Source organism: Acomys minous (assembly GCF_964271855.1).
Source record: "Acomys minous genome assembly, chromosome: 13".
NCBI lineage: Eukaryota > Metazoa > Chordata > Mammalia > Rodentia > Muridae > Acomys > Acomys minous.
Genome location: NC_140495.1, coordinates 53,609,456 through 53,626,954, shown reverse-complemented (window position 1 = coordinate 53,626,954; position 17,499 = coordinate 53,609,456). Strand labels below are relative to the sequence as shown.

The 17,499-nt window shown below is 44.6% G+C and overlaps 1 protein-coding gene across 3 annotated transcripts in view; it reads left to right on the top strand.

The window, feature by feature from the left end:
• Positions 1-17,499, top strand: part of TMEM182 (transmembrane protein 182) — a 57,392-nt gene that overhangs the window by 11,287 nt on the left and 28,606 nt on the right. Inside the window, exons 1-3 of one of the 3 annotated variants that reach the window (XM_084753630.1) lie at positions 2,049-2,360; positions 2,572-2,671; positions 4,095-4,193. In XM_084753630.1, the coding sequence (XP_084609756.1) occupies positions 2,229-2,360; positions 2,572-2,671; positions 4,095-4,193 (331 nt within the window). In that variant the 5' untranslated portion in view covers positions 2,049-2,228. Of the gene's footprint in view, positions 1-2,048; positions 2,361-2,571; positions 2,672-4,094; positions 4,194-17,499 lie in introns of those variants that run through there. The other 2 variants (XM_084753632.1, XM_084753631.1) reach the window with 2 other exon arrangements.

Genomic DNA, 17,499 nt, shown 5'->3' with positions numbered 1-17,499 from the left:
ATGGGTTGCCCATGTAGAGTTTATTCTCTGTTATTTTATCATATAGTACAATCATATAACAATGGAATCTCTGTGAAATTCAAAATGCCAATGACGTCCCATTAATAAAAGAATTTTAAAATCACTCACTCCCAGCATCTTCTGGAGGGGAGATAGAGAAAAGACCACATGGTAAGCATGTGGTCAGGGAAGCTGGGAGAAAGCACAAAGCAGGCTGGGCGTTTAGGTTGGTGTCTGAAAAAGCAACCGAGAAAAGGAAAAGGAAAAACATGCTCATACTGAGTTCAGAGAACACAGGGTTTCAGGTGAAGCATTAAACTGTGGACACATGGTTAGAAATAAGTGTTTATTTAAAAAATAAAAAGTGTGCCAAAGAATCAAAAGGTCAGCAAGCTGAGGACAGAGCCTAGAACAACACAGGCACACAGTGGCTGCATGAACAACACAGGGCCACGAGGCACACAGTGGCTGCAGGAACAACACGGGGCCATGAGGCATACAGTGGCTGCAGGAACAGCATGGGGCCATGAGGCACACAGTGGATGCAGGAACAACATTGGGCCATGAGGCACACAGTGGCTGCAGGAACAGCATGGGGCCATGAGGCACACAGTGGCTGCAGGAACAGCATGGGGCCATGAGGCACACAGTGGATGCAGGAACAGCATTGGGCCATGAGGCACACAGTGGCTGCAGGAACAGCATGGGGCCATGAGGCACACAGTGGCTGCAGGACCTTTCTGTGTCGCCTGCTTCCTTCCTTGGTGTTTTGCTCTTTTTTCTCATCCATATTCTTTTCTGTAAGTGAAGCCTGGGCGACAATGGGCTTCATGTGTTCTGTGCAAGCTAATCCCATGGAAGGAGTGCTTTGGTTTTCAACTCCAGTGCCTGTTCTCGCACTGCAATGGAGAGAAACATCCCGCACAGGAGCCATTAGCTATGCCACTACTGCATCCCTGGCTATATCTTCTCAGGCCTGTTACAGTGTTCAGGCTTCAGAGCTGGGTAAGGAATAATACTACCTGCTTTCTGCTTAGATTTAAGGTCAGTCACACGAGAAAAAAAAACTTGCTTGTGTTGTGAACCTGGCCAAGAACGCACAGCCAGGGAGCTCATGGGCCCCGGAGTGAACAAACCACTGATACTGAATGGATCAAACTGCCCTCTCAGTTCCTATCGCTGTATCAGTAGATTCGTGTAGCTCTCACGCCTCATCAGAGAAACTTTACTATGCAGTAGATGGCAATGAACAGAGACCCACAGCCAGTGAAAGTGCTGGGAATAAGTGAGAGCGCTCAGCCCTAAATGGGAGGTCCATATCACAAGCCCCTCCCCCCATGACTCAGGGATCACTGAATAACATTGACTTTTGTTCTTTCAGGAATTGAATGGCTATGGCTAGACGTGATCTTTCTGATATCATTTGAATGTATGAGTTATAAACCTAGACCAAACCTAGGTTTCTTCTTCCCCTGACTGCCCACAGGTAATTAAGAGGTTAGTTATGGACTGGAGAGATGGCTCAGAGGTTAAGAGCACTGACTGATCTTCCAGAGGTCTTGAGTTTAATTCCCAGCAACCACACGGTGGCTCACAACCATCTATAATGTGATCTGATGCCCTCTTCTGACCTGTAGGTGTACATGAAGGCAGAGCACGCTATACACAATAAATAAATAAATAAATTTTAAAAAATGGTTAGCTACAAATCTCACTGTTTTGGGGGGCTCTCTTGGCTCTAAGTAGTGACTGTTTACATTTCCAAGGGCCTCTCAGATTTCTCCAGGTTGTGGAGCTCATTTTAGCCATAGAGCGGGGCCTGTTCAGACACTCAGGCACGAGGCCAGAAAAGAACCCCGCGGCCTGCTGGGCTTCCCTGGCCTCTCCACTTGTATGGACTACGCAACAGCCACAGCGATAGTCAGAGCCTGCTCCCGCCTGGTTATAGTCATGGGAAGGTCAGCTATTTTCTGATCCCCATGGGAGAAGGCAAGCTTCTCAATCAGCGTCTTAAAATAGCCAGCCATTCTCAGCTGCTTGGGCTGGAGGCCCTCCAGGGAGAGCAAAGGGACAGGGTGGAAATGAGACGCCGCCACAGCTCCAGCAAGGACCTGCTCCCCAGACCTTGCCGACTCAAGGGTGGCACTCTCTCTTTGCCGTTGTTATTGAGAAGTTGACTGTTTGCAAGTTGTTCCTTCATTTGAAAGGAGGACCAGTCAACTTGAACAATGAGATTAAACGTTGCCATTTTCTTTGGGGCTCTCTTCGGAGCTTTGGGGGTTTTGCTGTTTTTGGTAGCTTTTGGATCGGACTATTGGCTTCTGGCGACCGAAGTGGGCAGGTGTTCAGGTGAACAGAATGTGCGTTTCTTCTTAAAAATACCGAAGTGCTTCATAGCAATGAGAGCAGCTTTATGCGTCATCTTGAGGGATAGCAGTGGAGTGTCTATTTCTTCACGGAAGAGCTCCGTAGGGAGCTGGTGGGCATCGATGCTGGGGACGACAGGCATTAAGATGTAGCAGGCTTCTTTATACTCAAGGATTGACAGTGGCTCGCTTTTCTTCCGTGCAGATAGAGAACATCACTTTTCACCACGAAGGCTTTTTCTGGAGGTGCTGGTTCAATGGCATCGTGGAAGAGAACAGCTCCAACATCTGGAAGTTCTGGTACAGTAAGTGCAGCTGCCTTTCTTCTGCCCCCTTTGAGTGAGACAAACGCAAGCAGCCTCTAATTTAGCACTGGCCACATTCAAGTGGATTGGACTCCTAAACTGTTCAGTCTCAGTCCAATGGCATCGAAAGGATCACAAACAGCCTCCTTTACAAGAGAAATGTCTCTAAAAATAATTTCTATTATTTCATCAAAGTAGGCATCTGAATTTTATAATAAAATTCAAGTACCTGCTGTTTCTCTGCCTGTATTTAAAATATACTGCCTCTAACTAAAAAAGAAGATTTTTTTCCATCGTAGTTTCTATTCAAGTGTCTATTATTGCTATGTTTCAAATAAGTGTTTTGGAAATCCATTTGGCTATAAACTGAAATTTCAAATACAAAAGCCCAGAAATAGGGGTATTATTTTATATCCATAGCTTAAAAGGTTTTTTTAATCTCTTTTTTTTGTTTGTTTGTAATGAAACTTAATTACCAGGGATAGCAGATGAAAGCCACCTTCATTGGGCTTTACCCAAGTGTGTAGGCAGCATCAAGAAATGCCTTCCTTTTGATGTGTGTGTTCTAGCAGGAAAATTTCAAGTTCCCTTTTTGAAGTCCAGGAACTTGAAGACTAAGATGCTTTCCTTGAACTGTATTTCTTCTGCTGTCTTTACCTTTGAAAAACAATTCACCCAAAATAGCTAGTAGTCATTTTATTATCTTCCTCAATAAAAGAACTAGTTATTAGCGTAAACCTTAGGGAGGATTGAGACAATGGTCCTATTTCAAATGCTTCTGCTTTTTTTGTGTGTACGGCAACTTGTCACTGGATTGCATGAATCTCTGGTGACCTTACATCCTCCTTCTATATTCTGCCATCTTAGCCACTGTCAGAATACAGACTTAGATCTTGAAACCTAAGTGCACATGGGACAAATTTTAACATTCTATAGGACATAAAAGTTATTCTTGTGGTTTCCTCAAATGCTGGAATTTTGTTTGAATTCTTAATTTTAATGTTCCATCATTTGTATCGTTTCCCTCACATTAGAATGAATGTAAAGGAAACTTTCTGCTAGTCTAAACTAGTCAAGGTCAAACCCGACTTTATTAGATTTCTAAAGCAAACATTTTGGAATACCTATTGTGTGCCAGGCATCCTGTTGGCAGAAGAAATATATGAAAACGGGCACAGCATTGAGCTTTCAGGACCCATGGCAACTTGTGCTCTTTCCACTATGTGGCAGCTGTTTTAGAAAATCCTCATTCCAAGTCCATGTTTTTCAGTAGAGTTTTCCTCATCTGGCACAGCGCCGAGCTTGCTGATAGGCCGGTAGTTTTGTTTTGTTTGTGTGTCCCTGGTTCCTGGGTTCCCATTCCATTAGACATGAGTCATCTCTGAGCCTTCAGTAATGGACACCATTTTTTTGCTCTTCCTAGCCAATCAGCCGCCGTCCAAGAACTGCACGCATGCTTACCTTTCTCCGTACCCCTTCATGAGGGGTGAGCACAACTCCACCTCCTACGACTCTGCCATTAGTAAGTACCCTGACCTACAGGGGGCTCCCAGGACTGGCTTTGCTGAAAACTGTTTACAATTAAAAATAATTTAACATCTATAATTATAATGCTCCATCTGATACTAACTTGCTAAATGTAAAGTATTAATATTTTAACAGATCATTTATAAGTTTAATTAGAATACATCGATCTGAAACTGGAGTTACTGTGGTTTACTAGCTATTATGCAAATGATGTTAAATGTAGCCTTGGATTGGAAGCTAGGCTATTTATCAGGAAGAGCTGCTTCCTGTGTGTAGCTAAAGTATTGCAGCAGGCATCCTATTTACTGTTTTCTGTAAGTGTTACACATGGAATGTGATTATACCACCCTGCTCATAAAAGTGACTTAACTCCAAAAGTGTGATTGGCCGTCGACAGAATTAACTGGAATTCGTATTAAAAATATTATTTTGGGCAACTAAATAGAGGATGAGCACAAACTATCAGTACCTTACAGAGAATCACATGTATTGCTTTGGAAAAAAAAAGTCCTAATTTGTGTAATGTTTTGAATAAAATTATATGAGCCAGAGTTCTACAGGGCAGAGCCATTTGAACCTTTTTCTGTATATTTTTCTGGATCGGGTCCAGAAATTCCCAGATACCAAGATCCTCAGATGCTGGGAGTCTCGCGTATAGAGTAGACAGCATTGCATACAGCCTGCTCACACCCATCTCCATGCTTTGGGCCATGTCTAGATTTCTTATACTACCTAATAAGTTTGCAAATTATATGTAAATAATTGCTATGCTGTATCATTTATGGAATGACAAGGAGAATGAGAAGTGTAGGCATGCTGGGTAGAGGCATACTGCTTTTCTAAGTATTTATATCTGACAACTGGATGACGCCACAGGTGTGGAAGCTGGGCGTGAGAGAGGAGGAGCATAGAAAAACGGTCTACCATTCACATATCTGTCTGCCTGCCTGCCTGCCTGCCTGCCTTTCTGTCTGTCTGCCTGCCTGCCTGCCTGCCTGCCTTTCTGTCTGTCTGCCTTTCTGTCTGCCTGCCTGCCTGCCTGCCTGCCTGCCTTTCTGTCTGTCCATCTGTCTATCAATTTTAAGGATTTTTCTCAAGATACTTGTGGGCCTGGGAGGTCTGAAGTCTGTGAGGACGGTGGTAGGATGGACACTCCCATGAAGCTTTTATGTTGTGTGGCAAAAGTCTTTCTTCCTCGAGAGCCCTGTCCTTGCTCTTAGGCCTTCACATTACTGAACGAGGCACGCCCATTTATGGGGACCGATGTGCTGTACTCAAACTGAAGACAGCTGATTACAGGCACTAATGAAATCTACAAAGTGACATCTTCACATGTTTGGCCCGGCCACCATAGTCTGACACACAGCATTAACTGTGTCACACGAATCATGGTTCAACCATTTTTCTTCTTTCTGTTAAAAATACATACATGACAATTTTGTGTTTGTGAAAGGCGATATCGTTTGCCTTGTGGCAGCCCCGTGACACTCTGTGGAGTAAGTAGTCTGGATAGGAAGACAGATGAGGGTGAGGTCACCTGCAGCCGTGCTTGTCCATGCAGCCCTAATGGCTGTGGCCTTGAGCAATGGCCGTGATGTGAATTCCCACTGAAAACTGAGGAAGGCAGAGCCTCCATTTCTGCCTGAGGCTCCTGTGTCCTGCAGGAAGCAGACAGTCTTCCTGATAGCAAAAGAGATGGGGAAGACAGGCGGGAGCACAGAGACTTATTGTGATTACAGGGAGGTCACAGAGCCTTCCCTTTCCCACCATTCTTAGTTCTATACAGTGAACTAGGAAGTGATATGCAGTTGGGTTTTCAGAACTTGGGGTCACTACCTTAATGTCAATATCGTCATTACCGTTCTTATTTCTAGGTCTTCCAGTGGGTGAGGTATTATAGCTCCCGTACATTAAAAACTTGTGCCCCTTAAGGCGATGCTGGAGAGCTATAAAAATGAAGAAGTATCATCATCTGTGCATAATAATTATGTTAGAGATGGAGTGTAAATGCATGTCCTGGAAATCCCACTGCAATTACACTTAGAATTATTATGTAGCACTTGGTGTAATTATTGGCCAGTAATTTGCATCCAGCGACAAAATTGTATCCAATTTTTAAAAATAGTACCAAACTCTAGTTTGGCCTCCATATGTAACTTCAGATTTGCTTTAAGCAGCTTTATTGGGCACTGAGTAAAAATGACGAAGTTGGACAAAGATGTGTTCTAGAGCAGAATTAAGATGCATGCGTCCTGTGTTCTTGAGATGATGAGCAAGCCTGCCCTTTGTTTCCTACATTCAAGGAAATGGCAGTGATTTCCTGAATAGCAGCCCACCTGACGTCTGTGTTTGTGTTTCCCAGTTGATGAGACTCATGCTCCCTAGACCCCAAAGCTGTTTTATAGGCAGCTCTATGCAGCTTCGTAATTACCAGGTATCACAGTCATTTTCAGTAAATTGGAGGTATTGTTTATAAAATCTGAAGTATCATGGCCTAGAAAATTGTTCATATGAGTTTCCACTCATGTTGAGTTTTTGGATGGCCGTTGGTCAGCATTGGTTTCTCTGTGAAAATGAAGCAGCCGCCTGCGCATGCGCTAGCTGGTTATTGGCAGAACTAACACAAAGGCCCACATGCCTGGCTTCTGTTTCACTGCAATTTTATAAACTACAGTGAAAGAAAAGATGGAGTGCCGTCGCTTAGTGCGAAGAGACATGAGGCTGAGGTTGGTGGCACATGACTGTTCAGGAAGCAGATGGGAATTCAAGTCTAGACCGAGACACACAAAAAACAATCAAACGAGCAGCAGTACGCACGTGTGCTTCCTGTATCTTCCTCTGAATCGAAGCTGTGTGTGCGTTTGGTTCTAATTCAGTGTTTTCTTTGTATATTTTTAACTTTCAAAGACAGTGTGAGAACCACTCATTCTCAAATTTATATAACAGAACCATTGTCCAAGCCTAGTGAAGGTGGCTTAATTTTCAATTGTCGAAACAGGCTTATGAATTTCAGAGTTCATTAGACAACCCCATTGGAGACCTGCCAGGGCTTAGATTTCCTGCCTCTTTAATGCTTATGCTCATCGTAGTTCACTTGTTTGCATCATTTGGTGATGGCAGACTGGAATGCATTAATTTTCACGATAATTCAACTTGAATTATTGCATTTTCCTTTGTTGTGCCCCATCGTTGCTGGCCTTTCTGCCCATCTCTAGTGCTATTATGATTATTGTAATCACTCCCCTGAGCCCCTTCTAGCTCAGCAGTAGCACAGAACAGACTAGACTACTTTGGTTCTTATTTTTATTCATATCGGTGATTCTAGAAGTTAATATAATGCCTCATAACTGAGAAATGCTAATAACTTATGGAGAGTAACTTTATATCAAATTTACTGTTAGAAGCTGGAGACAGCTCAGTGGTAGAGCATTTTCCTAGCCTGTAAAATCATGAATGAATCAATCAAATACTTTCAGTAATATATCATTTTAATTACTTTTAGGTGAAAAAATTAAAACTGAATTACAGACTTGGTTTCCTTTTTTCTTGGTGAGGGCTGAGGATAGAACTCAAGGCCTTATAGGTGCTAAGCTCACACACTACCACAGGACTACACACTAGCTGCTCCCTCCCTCCCTTCCTTCCTCCCTCCCTCCTCCTTCCTTTACTTCTTGCTTCCTTCCTACCTTCCTTCCTTCTACTCTGTTTTCGTGTGTGTGTGTGTGTGTGTGTGTGTGTGTGTGTGTGTGTGTGTGTTGGAATGTGTGTGCACCACAGGGTTTTGTTATGCAGTCTGTGCTGGCCTGAGACTGGTTATTTCCTGCCCCATTCTCCCAAGTGCTGGAATTACAGATCCAGCCATCACACCCACCTCCTGTTTTCTAATCAGTAACATCTTGTAGACATAATGTCAACTTTTCTTGAGCTAAATGGAATATGCACACCGGCTGGTTTCTGGACCTTTGAGTCCTGCAGAGTCTGTTCTTCTCTCTGCCTGGGCATGACTGTTTGCCACTTCCCAGCCCTCCCCCATTGCTCTACCAAAAAAGAATAAGGTTCCAACGATTCTGAGGAAGACATTCCCACATTCTTCTGGCAGATCTATGTGCTCATGGACTAGACCAGTTTCCCCCTTTTAACAATATCCTTAACTGCATCCTTGAAAACCCACTTTTTTCTTGCTTACCACTATACTTATTTCTTTCACACATTTCTAAGCAACTCTGTCTTATTCTCCATGGGATGGGAGTCTCGTCTCTCTGGCTCAGGACTGTGCAGTATCCTCTGTATCACTATGTCTTCCTGTATGTGAGCGCTGATGCCTAAGCATCTGTGGATGCATGTTGGTGTTGCCTTGTTACTGAACAGATCAGACACCTCTTACATTGCCTTTTCCCTCTCCTTTACACTTTTCGGTCTCCAGCACAGTTTCCAGCAGTCAGCCATCTTTGCCTCATTGTCAGTGCTTATGTACTGAATATTCTTTTCCAGTCTTGTCTCTTCTGCCCTCATGTAAAATGTAGGCTGAAGTGCTTGCTGGGAAACTAGCAGCAGAAAGGCAGGAGAGATCCATTCACAAGCTAAAGCTGGGCTTTAGAACGCACGTGCAAGTGCCAGAAATCACCCCATCAAAGCAAGGGCGGTTCTTTTCCTCATACACCAAGAAGGTTGAGGGTGCTGCCATGAAGATGCTGTGTGGGAGCTAGGCCTCTCCTTTCCTTCACCAGCGACATTTGTCTGTCACTTCGTGTTTTACTAACATCGGCCAAGTGTGTCTAGAATCTGCTTGTGGGTTCCTCTCTATCTTTATTCATCAAACTGTTACACTTTCTAAAGGTGGGGCAGAGACCTTTAGGTTTCTCTAGCACCCCTAACAGATGAAGACTAAAAGGAACAGCAGGAGGTGAGGGTTTGAGGTAACCGAAGGCTTCCGCCCCAGGGAGGTGGGCATCCTGCTGAAAAGTCACCAAGGTAGAATAAGCACGGGAGAGAACCTTGCAAAGAGATGACAAACAGGATTAAGTTTGGTCACCAGCAAAACCTTGGTCACCAAACAAAAGAAAGCCCGGTGACTCTGGGGTGACAGGAGGAGAAGGTGTCATCCAGTTAAAACAACACACACAGAGAAGCAGCATGGTGCTTGTCTCCTGCTAATGTGCCTTTTGAGCACATCGAGGGGACAGCAGAACTGGGGACACACTCAGAAGAGCCAACAGCAAGGAGGCATGGTCTCCAGTGACAAAGGCAGAGTGAAAGGGGTCCCGAGGCACAGGAAGGAACAGGGTCATGCACGAACAATGCAGTTGCTCGGGTGACCCTCACAGCCCCTCCTCACTGAGAGCTCTGCCCTAGGTGCCCATCAAGATTACTATTCTGAATCCTTCTTCTTCCCCTAAACCTGCCTGCCCTGCTGGTGCCATCCTGGGCTCCCAGACCTCTGCTCTACAGTGCATTCTGGCTCATTGCCCATTCTTAAATTGAACTCGAGTCTCTGTTCTGGGAATGCCCTTCTCAGCCCCTGGGGAACTCATTTCCAGTTCCTGCTCAGTTTATCGCCTCCTAATCCGCCTGAGAGCCAAGTCCCACTCTAGGATCGCCTTGCCTCTTCCTGCTCCCAAGGGATAGCTTAATAAGCCTTGCCCCTCATAAAGGGGTGGGGCAGCGGAGTGCAGGGGAGGGAGGAGTGGAAGGGAGTGTGCAGTGAGAAAGGTGAGGGTCCTGTGGTTAGCCAGCCCTGGGGCTTGGAATAACCACTATAAGAGCACAGCACGACTGAGGGACCTTACAAAAACAGCCATGCTCGCAGACTCATCTTAGTGTGCTGCACGAAGCAAAATAGCATTTTGAAATACATGTCCTGGCATTTGACTTCTTGATCTGGCACAGGACTGAATTCAATTTTTGTGGAGTTAAAGTAAATTCTTCCAATATGTAAGAGACACAGTGGCCAATCCTTGGTGCCTAATAATCACACTAGGCTGTCTTTCCCATTTTTCTCTTACAGATCAACTTTCTTGTTTATCTCTGGTCTATTTATTATTAATTTTTGAATGTTCATAGATGTAAATTCTGTACATTGTTCTAAAGTTCACAAGTATTTTAAACACTCCAAATTTATGTAAGTAGAAAAAAAACACACTTCAAAACTGAATAGAAAGCATATCTAGTCATTTTCCCTATAATGCCAAGTGCCTAGAATTTGGAAATATGGTCTCATCAACTTGATTTTCTGCTAGTCATTCAAACATTTGGCCCCAAACAGCCATGACCACAGACTGATCATATATTGCATGGTTTCTGCAGTTCCTGGTTAATAACTGATCTTTCAGATGAGAGCCTCCAACACAGGTTCCAAGTGGCTTAGGTGTAAATACTACTCCCACCACCTACACTGAGCTGCTCACAGTCACCCCTGAGGAGAGAACTGGCTCTGCAAGCCAGGCCCCAGTTGCAGTTAAAAATTATTATTTGAGAGGAAGTTATTTTGTATTACTTGTAATGTATTCAAGCGTTCCTTGGATTGTAAAGTGGTTCCCTTCTGAAGATAAGACTGTGCAGTCCTTCATAGAAGTACGGCTTAGCTTTCTTTTGGGAGGACAGGTCTCACCTCTGTGTGTGTCTGCGGAAATGCTTACTGTGCTCAGAAGTGGAATTCCCTTCTCAAGATGGCGGCAGAGCAGGGCTTCCCAACCTTGGAATCTTTGCATGGTGGGCTAGCTGGTCCTTTGCTGTGGGGACTATCTGGTGCATAGGTTGATGGTCTGTAACAAGCTTGGCTTCAACCCACTAGACTCCAACAGTGACGCCTCCTTGTGACTGTTCAAATTATCTCTATATATTGACAGGTATCCTGGGCAGTGAAGGTGGGGTTGGCACACACACAAATATTGCCCTCTGATAAGACCCCTGGGGACTTGGAGATACCCACTCCTAGCATTTTCAGCCCAAAGCATACACTTTTGAAAACATATTTGTTCCTCAATAATGTGGGAGCATTGGTTCCAGGACCTACCCCATGGACACCAACATCATGGCTGCTCAAGTCCTTTATTAAAATTTTTCTTTCTTTCTTTTTTTCTTTCTTTCTTTTTTTCTGCCTTTCTTTAATTCTTTCTTTTTTTGCCAAGAAACTATGCAACTCATTCCATGTCCTTTAGGTGATTCTTAGTGACACAATTTCCATGTGACAGCGTTTTCAGTAGTCACTATGCTACACTGATTGGGAAGAATGGCTGGAAGTCTGTCGTGTCTGTCATGAACATCTATAATTTTGTTTTTAGCCCTCAAAATTATTGCTCATTTCCTTAATATTTTGATCCAAAGTGGGATCCTGGATCCTGTGCACTCGCCCTGCCTGCATGTTGTCTGGGTAGAGTCCTGAGCCCTTGGCCATGTGGTGATGCGTGTTCCATTTCTGTCTTCTTTCATCAGAATGTGTAACCACAAAGGGCGCAGGGAGCTCCCCCAGGCCTCTTGTCTTTAAATAGTATTGCAGTGGCTTTTGGTTTGGGGCCTTTCCCTTGAGGACAGTATCAAAGTATCCACTGGAATTTTTTTTATTACTAAGTACCTACAGTATCCCGGGCACTAATGTGCTATTCCAGGAGAAGCCTGGAACTCTTGCCCTCCTAGAGGTAACACTGTATAGATAAGGCAAAACCAAACCAAACCAAACCAGATTATCCAGCACAGCATGCTGATGGGTGTAAAGGGTTGTAAACTGGCTTAGGAGTGTAAGTTCTAAGCAATAGGAAAGGGGAGGTCTGTGCTGGAGAGGCTTCTGCTGGGCAGCTGAACCGTCTCCATGGCCCCAAGTGCCTCCTGTGGGACCCAGATACAGGCTGCACAGAGCAGGTGTCACACGGGGACAGGCAGGTGGCCAGCTTCTGTGGGGAGTTAACAAACCCAGCTTCCAGATAGTGCTCAGCCTCTGGCCCAGGCACTTGAGCTAAGAGCATTCACAACAGCTTCTTTTACAAACGGGTTTGTAAAATGGACATAAAAATAGAAGCCACTTGGTATAGTTGTGAGTAAACGGAATAGAGATGACAGCAGAAGCACTTAGTGAAACAGTTGCTGTGTCGTGACTCAACAAAGGCCAGCTATTCCTATGATGCTGCCCTGTTCAGAACTCCCAGAGTAAGGTGCCACGGGCCAGAAGCATCCATGATGGCTTCTCCCTAGTGCAGCGTTTCCTGTCCTGCTTTCTTGTGTGTATGTGTGGTGTGTGTGTGTGTGTGTGTGTGTGTGTGTGTGTGTGTGTGTGTGTGTGTGTGTACATGAGGCATTTGGAAGAGTTTTCACACAGAGTACATTTTTGTTGTCATTATAATTACAGTTCTGCTTGTAGCGTCATCCTTTAGTAGAATGCCACGTGACTTGATGAACATCTGGCATTCTTTATCTGGTTATTGGTTGAAATCCATTCAACAGATGTTTGTTGACTGCACACTATTATATGCTAGAAATGTTTGTGCGGGCTCTGGCAGTTAGTGTTAGCTAGATGATGTTCTGTTTTTGTTTAGAAGAGTCCGTTGGTGTTTTGAACAATTCTGATTGTGGCTGGCTTCACATTTTCTAGTCATCTGATAGTGTTGTGGTGTCTCTTTCATTGCCAAATGAAAGTATTATGTCTGAGGTTGGCAGTTGTCATCTTCCAGGTACCCCAGTGCCCCTGACCCCTTGCTTGTGATACACAGTCATAGTTACCATTTTTCTGACAATGTAAGGAGTTATCCTTCATCATTGTGTTGGGGATTCTTTTTTTTTTGCCCCCTGCCCCCACCCTCCCCCGCCACCCGCCAAGAGCCAGAGTTTGATGTATTTGCCGTTGTTACAGTTTTGCTCTGAATTTCTTTGGCTTAATGCCATCTGACTTCCGTCTCATCTATACCTCTGGTTCTTTGGGTGACTTTGAAAACCTTCAGCAATAATATCTTTGAATGTTTTTTTCCCAGCCCGATCCTATTTATTCCAACCCGTGAGGCACAGAACACAAACATCCTCAATATTTTGTCATAACCTCACCGCATCTTTGAGTCTCTACTCATCTTTGGAAGTCTATCCAGCCTTGTTGGGTTAAGGGAGTTCCTGCCCCTTCGTTCAGAGCGCATGCCTGTTTCCTTGTCTCTCTTCATTCCACTAATCAGCATATTTATTGTCACTTCAGTTATTTCAGATAACTCAATTTTCATTTTGAAATGCTTACTGTCCTTTCCAGTTTTTGTCTGATTCTAGAGTTTTCAATTTTGTTCCTGAGGCGTTTTCATAGCAGCTGCTTCAAAGCCCCCATCAGACAAAGAGCTCTGCATCTCGGCCTTGGTGTGTGAGGACTTCGCTTTTTATTAATGTCACAGTTTCCCAGATCTTGGCTTTACTGATGATGTTTAAATTAGAACTGAAGTAGTGAGTAGACTATTATATGATCATAAACCTTGTTAAAAATTGTCATTTAAGTCATGATGGAGGTGGTTTCTAACCCATGACACCTGTGTGTGCATGTTCCTTGTTCTGATGACTGATAGTGAGGGACTGGTCTCACGTCTACTCCCCTCTGACTCTGGCATGGCTGGTGGAAGCCCCAGTTACAATCCCACCCATAGCCTTCACTCATAAGGGAAGGGCTGAAGATACGTGGGCAGCTAGAGGTGAATGCCCTGGCCCTGCAGTGGGCCTCCCATCACTCTGTGCTGGTAAGAAAAGTTGTGCTTCTGCTTCCTCTCTGGCGCTGGTGAGTGGATGTACTGGCACCTCACGTGCTCCCCACTGCTACCAAGGAGAGTGGTCTCACCGACACTTGGAGGGGATGAATGCCCAGGCTTCTCAGATGCAGATGGTTGAGCTGAATCACATCTTTGCCATGGTGTTTGGTGAAAATGACTCTTGAGCTCCCCTGCTCTTCCTCCAGCTTTTGGGCAAAGTAGAAAGGCTTGCTTTGGACTAGTGGCAGGACTGATCGCTTGTCTCAACTTCAGAGTGGAAGAGTTTTGTTTTCCTTTTAATATATTGGTGCATCTTCTTGATTCCAGCTCTGGGATGCACAGGGTAATATTCTGGTCTGTTCCTTGAATCCCAAGGTCCCTAGCTTGCCTGTCTTCTGCTAGTCACCTTTATGGATAGTTTCACCACTCATTTTATGTGTAATATCCAGGGTGTTTAGTTGTGCCAGGCAGAAAGACTAGAAACAAGTGTGTTTATCTCATCTCCCTGGGAGCAGGAGGGCTTTTTATCTGGTTGTGTTGTGCAGGGACAGCTGGCAGGATTGACTGATGGATTAGATGTGGGTGTGACAGAAAGGACACACCAAGTGATAACTCTTTTTTGTCCTTAGCAACTGGAAAGTACAAGTGCTGGAGATAAGGAAGGCTGGGGTGCGAGCACCTAAGCATGCTAAATGAATATTACGTCAGCCTTGGGATCAGAGTCTGCTCTTGAAGGCAGGAAGTGTACCTTGAGCAACCATTGTGTGGAGGTAGCTTTAAAGCTTCCAAACAAGAGGAAACTCCTTGCAAAATGAGGACAGAGGGACAGGTCAATGTAAGAACAGACATAGGATGTTCCATTGACAAGATCAGAGAGAAAAGCAGGGACCAGCCCAGGGAACTTAGAACGGGGATCTTGGAGCTTAGCATCTTGGATAATAGCAAAGACTGTTTAATGAAACGTTTTTACCTCTTGTATTTCTTTTAGATAGGCCCATTAGCCTAACTTATCTCTTAGCCTAGAGGCCCAATTCTGGGGCTTCCAAGGAGCCTAGAAGAGCTATTTAGTTCCCAAATGCCAATTGAGAAGAAGATAATGAAGATGGAAAAGGAATTTCTTCTTAGCGTAGAGAAAATCAGCCGACCGTGCCTGGACAGGCCCTCCTTCTGAAAGACTAAACCAGTTCTAGGGTGATGCCACCAGGGTCAGGGTATGTAGAGCTGGTCATCTAAGTCAGGTGACAGTCTGGCTGATTGTGGTACCAGGGTGGGTCAAGGAGTGGCTTTTCTTCAGTAAGAACGCTGCTGCTACCTGGTGAGGTGTTTTGATTTCTCATTGGATGCTTACCCATCAATTCTGTTGTTGAATTCAAGTGACTGTGGGACAGAGTGCCTCGGAAAAGGGAACCAGTCTGAAGGGCAGGATGGAGGTGGCTGGCCTTCAGGGTTAGGACAGCCGCTGCAGGCATCTGTATACTACCCGTGGTCTGGAATAGAATAACATAACACTAGCCACTGGAATTCTGTCGATTATGATGTCCCTTCGAATCTTGGAAATAACTTATTCTTACCTTGACATCCGCAGCATAGAAGACGGAGGACTATTGTCTTTAAAGCACTCTCCTTGGGTGGTTGGCAAGCCTACAGGCTTAGGTGAGCAGGAGTCTGACGCAGAGTTCACAGTGGCAATGAGGGTGGAAATGCACATTGCTGCTCATCATGGCTGCTCAGGCCTGAGTAAGTCAGTGCTTTTACAAAGAGCTACCTCTAGGCCAGTGTTCTCAACCTTCCTACTGCTCTGTTTATTACAGCTCCTCCTGTAGTTGCCACCCCTAAATTATTTCCATTGCTACTCTGTAGCTGTAATTCTTCTGCTGCGATGAATCGTGATGTAAGTATCTGATATACAAAGTAACAGCCCCCAAAGGGGTCAAGACCCACAGGTTGAGAACCACTGCTCTAAGCTGAGGCTAAGTCCATCTTAAGCCATAAAAAACACAAATACTGCTGTAATTTCAGGGCCAATAGTAGGAATTTGACCTTTGTGAAATTATCAATAACTGGAGGCCAAAAGCCAGAGTGACACCATCTGACTTTCTAAGCGGTTAGTTACTTAGGTTCTTATGTCATCTTATCTGTCTGTAGAAACCTGCTAACACTGATAATATATATAAAAACATTTACCACAGGTTTTTGTTTTTAATTAATAAGAACTAAAAAAGTACCATGAGATAATTTAATTTTCTTTCTTATTACAGTTCTGAAGAGCAGTAGAAACATGCATGAAGCTAATATTACATGCAATGCTCATGTTAGGCCCCCTCCCCGCTCCCCCGGCCGTATGTTTGTGTGTTACAGAAGAATCATGATTGGCCCAATGCAGCATTTGAAACAGCCACTTGGAAGCCAAAGAAATAGGGCTTAGTTGTTGCCATCCAATGATGCTACTAAGCCCTCAGCTGCCCCCATGTTCATTTCTTGCTTCATGGTTAATCTCTTGGTCATATCAACACGAGCAAGATGTCCTTCCGAAGAACAGGTGAGAGGCAATTCTGCTCTGAGAAGGAGTGTAAGTGGCCTAAGAACGCAAGCCCCGCTTGCTGGACTCCGTGTTCTACCTTAGAAGGGGATCACATGCACAAATACAGCATAGAACAAAAGGAAGTATTAGGTCAAAGCATTAGCCAAGCAGACCCGTGGGACGTCGGGCACCACAGCGCAGAGCGCAGCTTTCAGATAATAGGGAGAACATGCTTAGCTTTGATTGGTAGAAGGTGACAATCGTGCTCTGACGTAACTGTAGAAAGAGCGCTAGATACAGAGCCAGGGCATATATGGCTCCTAAAGAGAACCCATCATAGATTTCCCTACCCATCTGCAGTGTTCTAACCCTCCGCAGCCTGAAGAATCTGTACAATTTCCATCTGGATGTGGCTTTAAAAAAAGCTAGGAAACATTATTTCTCCATTTACATTGTAAGGGAAAACATTTCGTGCTCCTCAGAATGACAAACACGTTAAAGCACACCATGCTGAGTAATTTAGAATACTGACATTTTTCTTCTTAGTTTGGTTGAGTGAGTTGATGTCACGTTTCCTTTTCCTATATCTCTGCTGTTCACAAGTTAGCTGGGAGGTTCTGAGGTAAAATGAAGTTGAGTTGTAGATACGAGAATTTTAACATGGGTGGAGACTCAGAAGTTCCAGGCCTGCAGATCACCACAAAGGGCGTACTGACAGTGCTCTCACCAAGGCTCTATAGAGAAGAGAGGGAGGTGACCTCTGAGGCTGCTGCTTCAGCCTCTTTATAGAGGAAACAGCCAGGGAGCACAGGACAGTTAGTGTCTGGGTAGCCAGCAAGGAACCCAACAGTGAGCTAAGGCTGCACTGCACATTTCCTCTGCAGTCCTTAGGCTCCACCCCCAAAGAGGGCAGACCCCAGCCAGGTGCTTCTGACAGCAGTTGGTCAATGCTGGCTTTGGAGGCCCAGAACCACGTCTTTTTCTTAGTGGGGAAACGCTGCAAGCTCACTGTAAGGGTCACAGGAAAGCCTTCCTTTGGCCCCTTGCTGTCATAGACTGACAAAAAATTAATTGGAAGA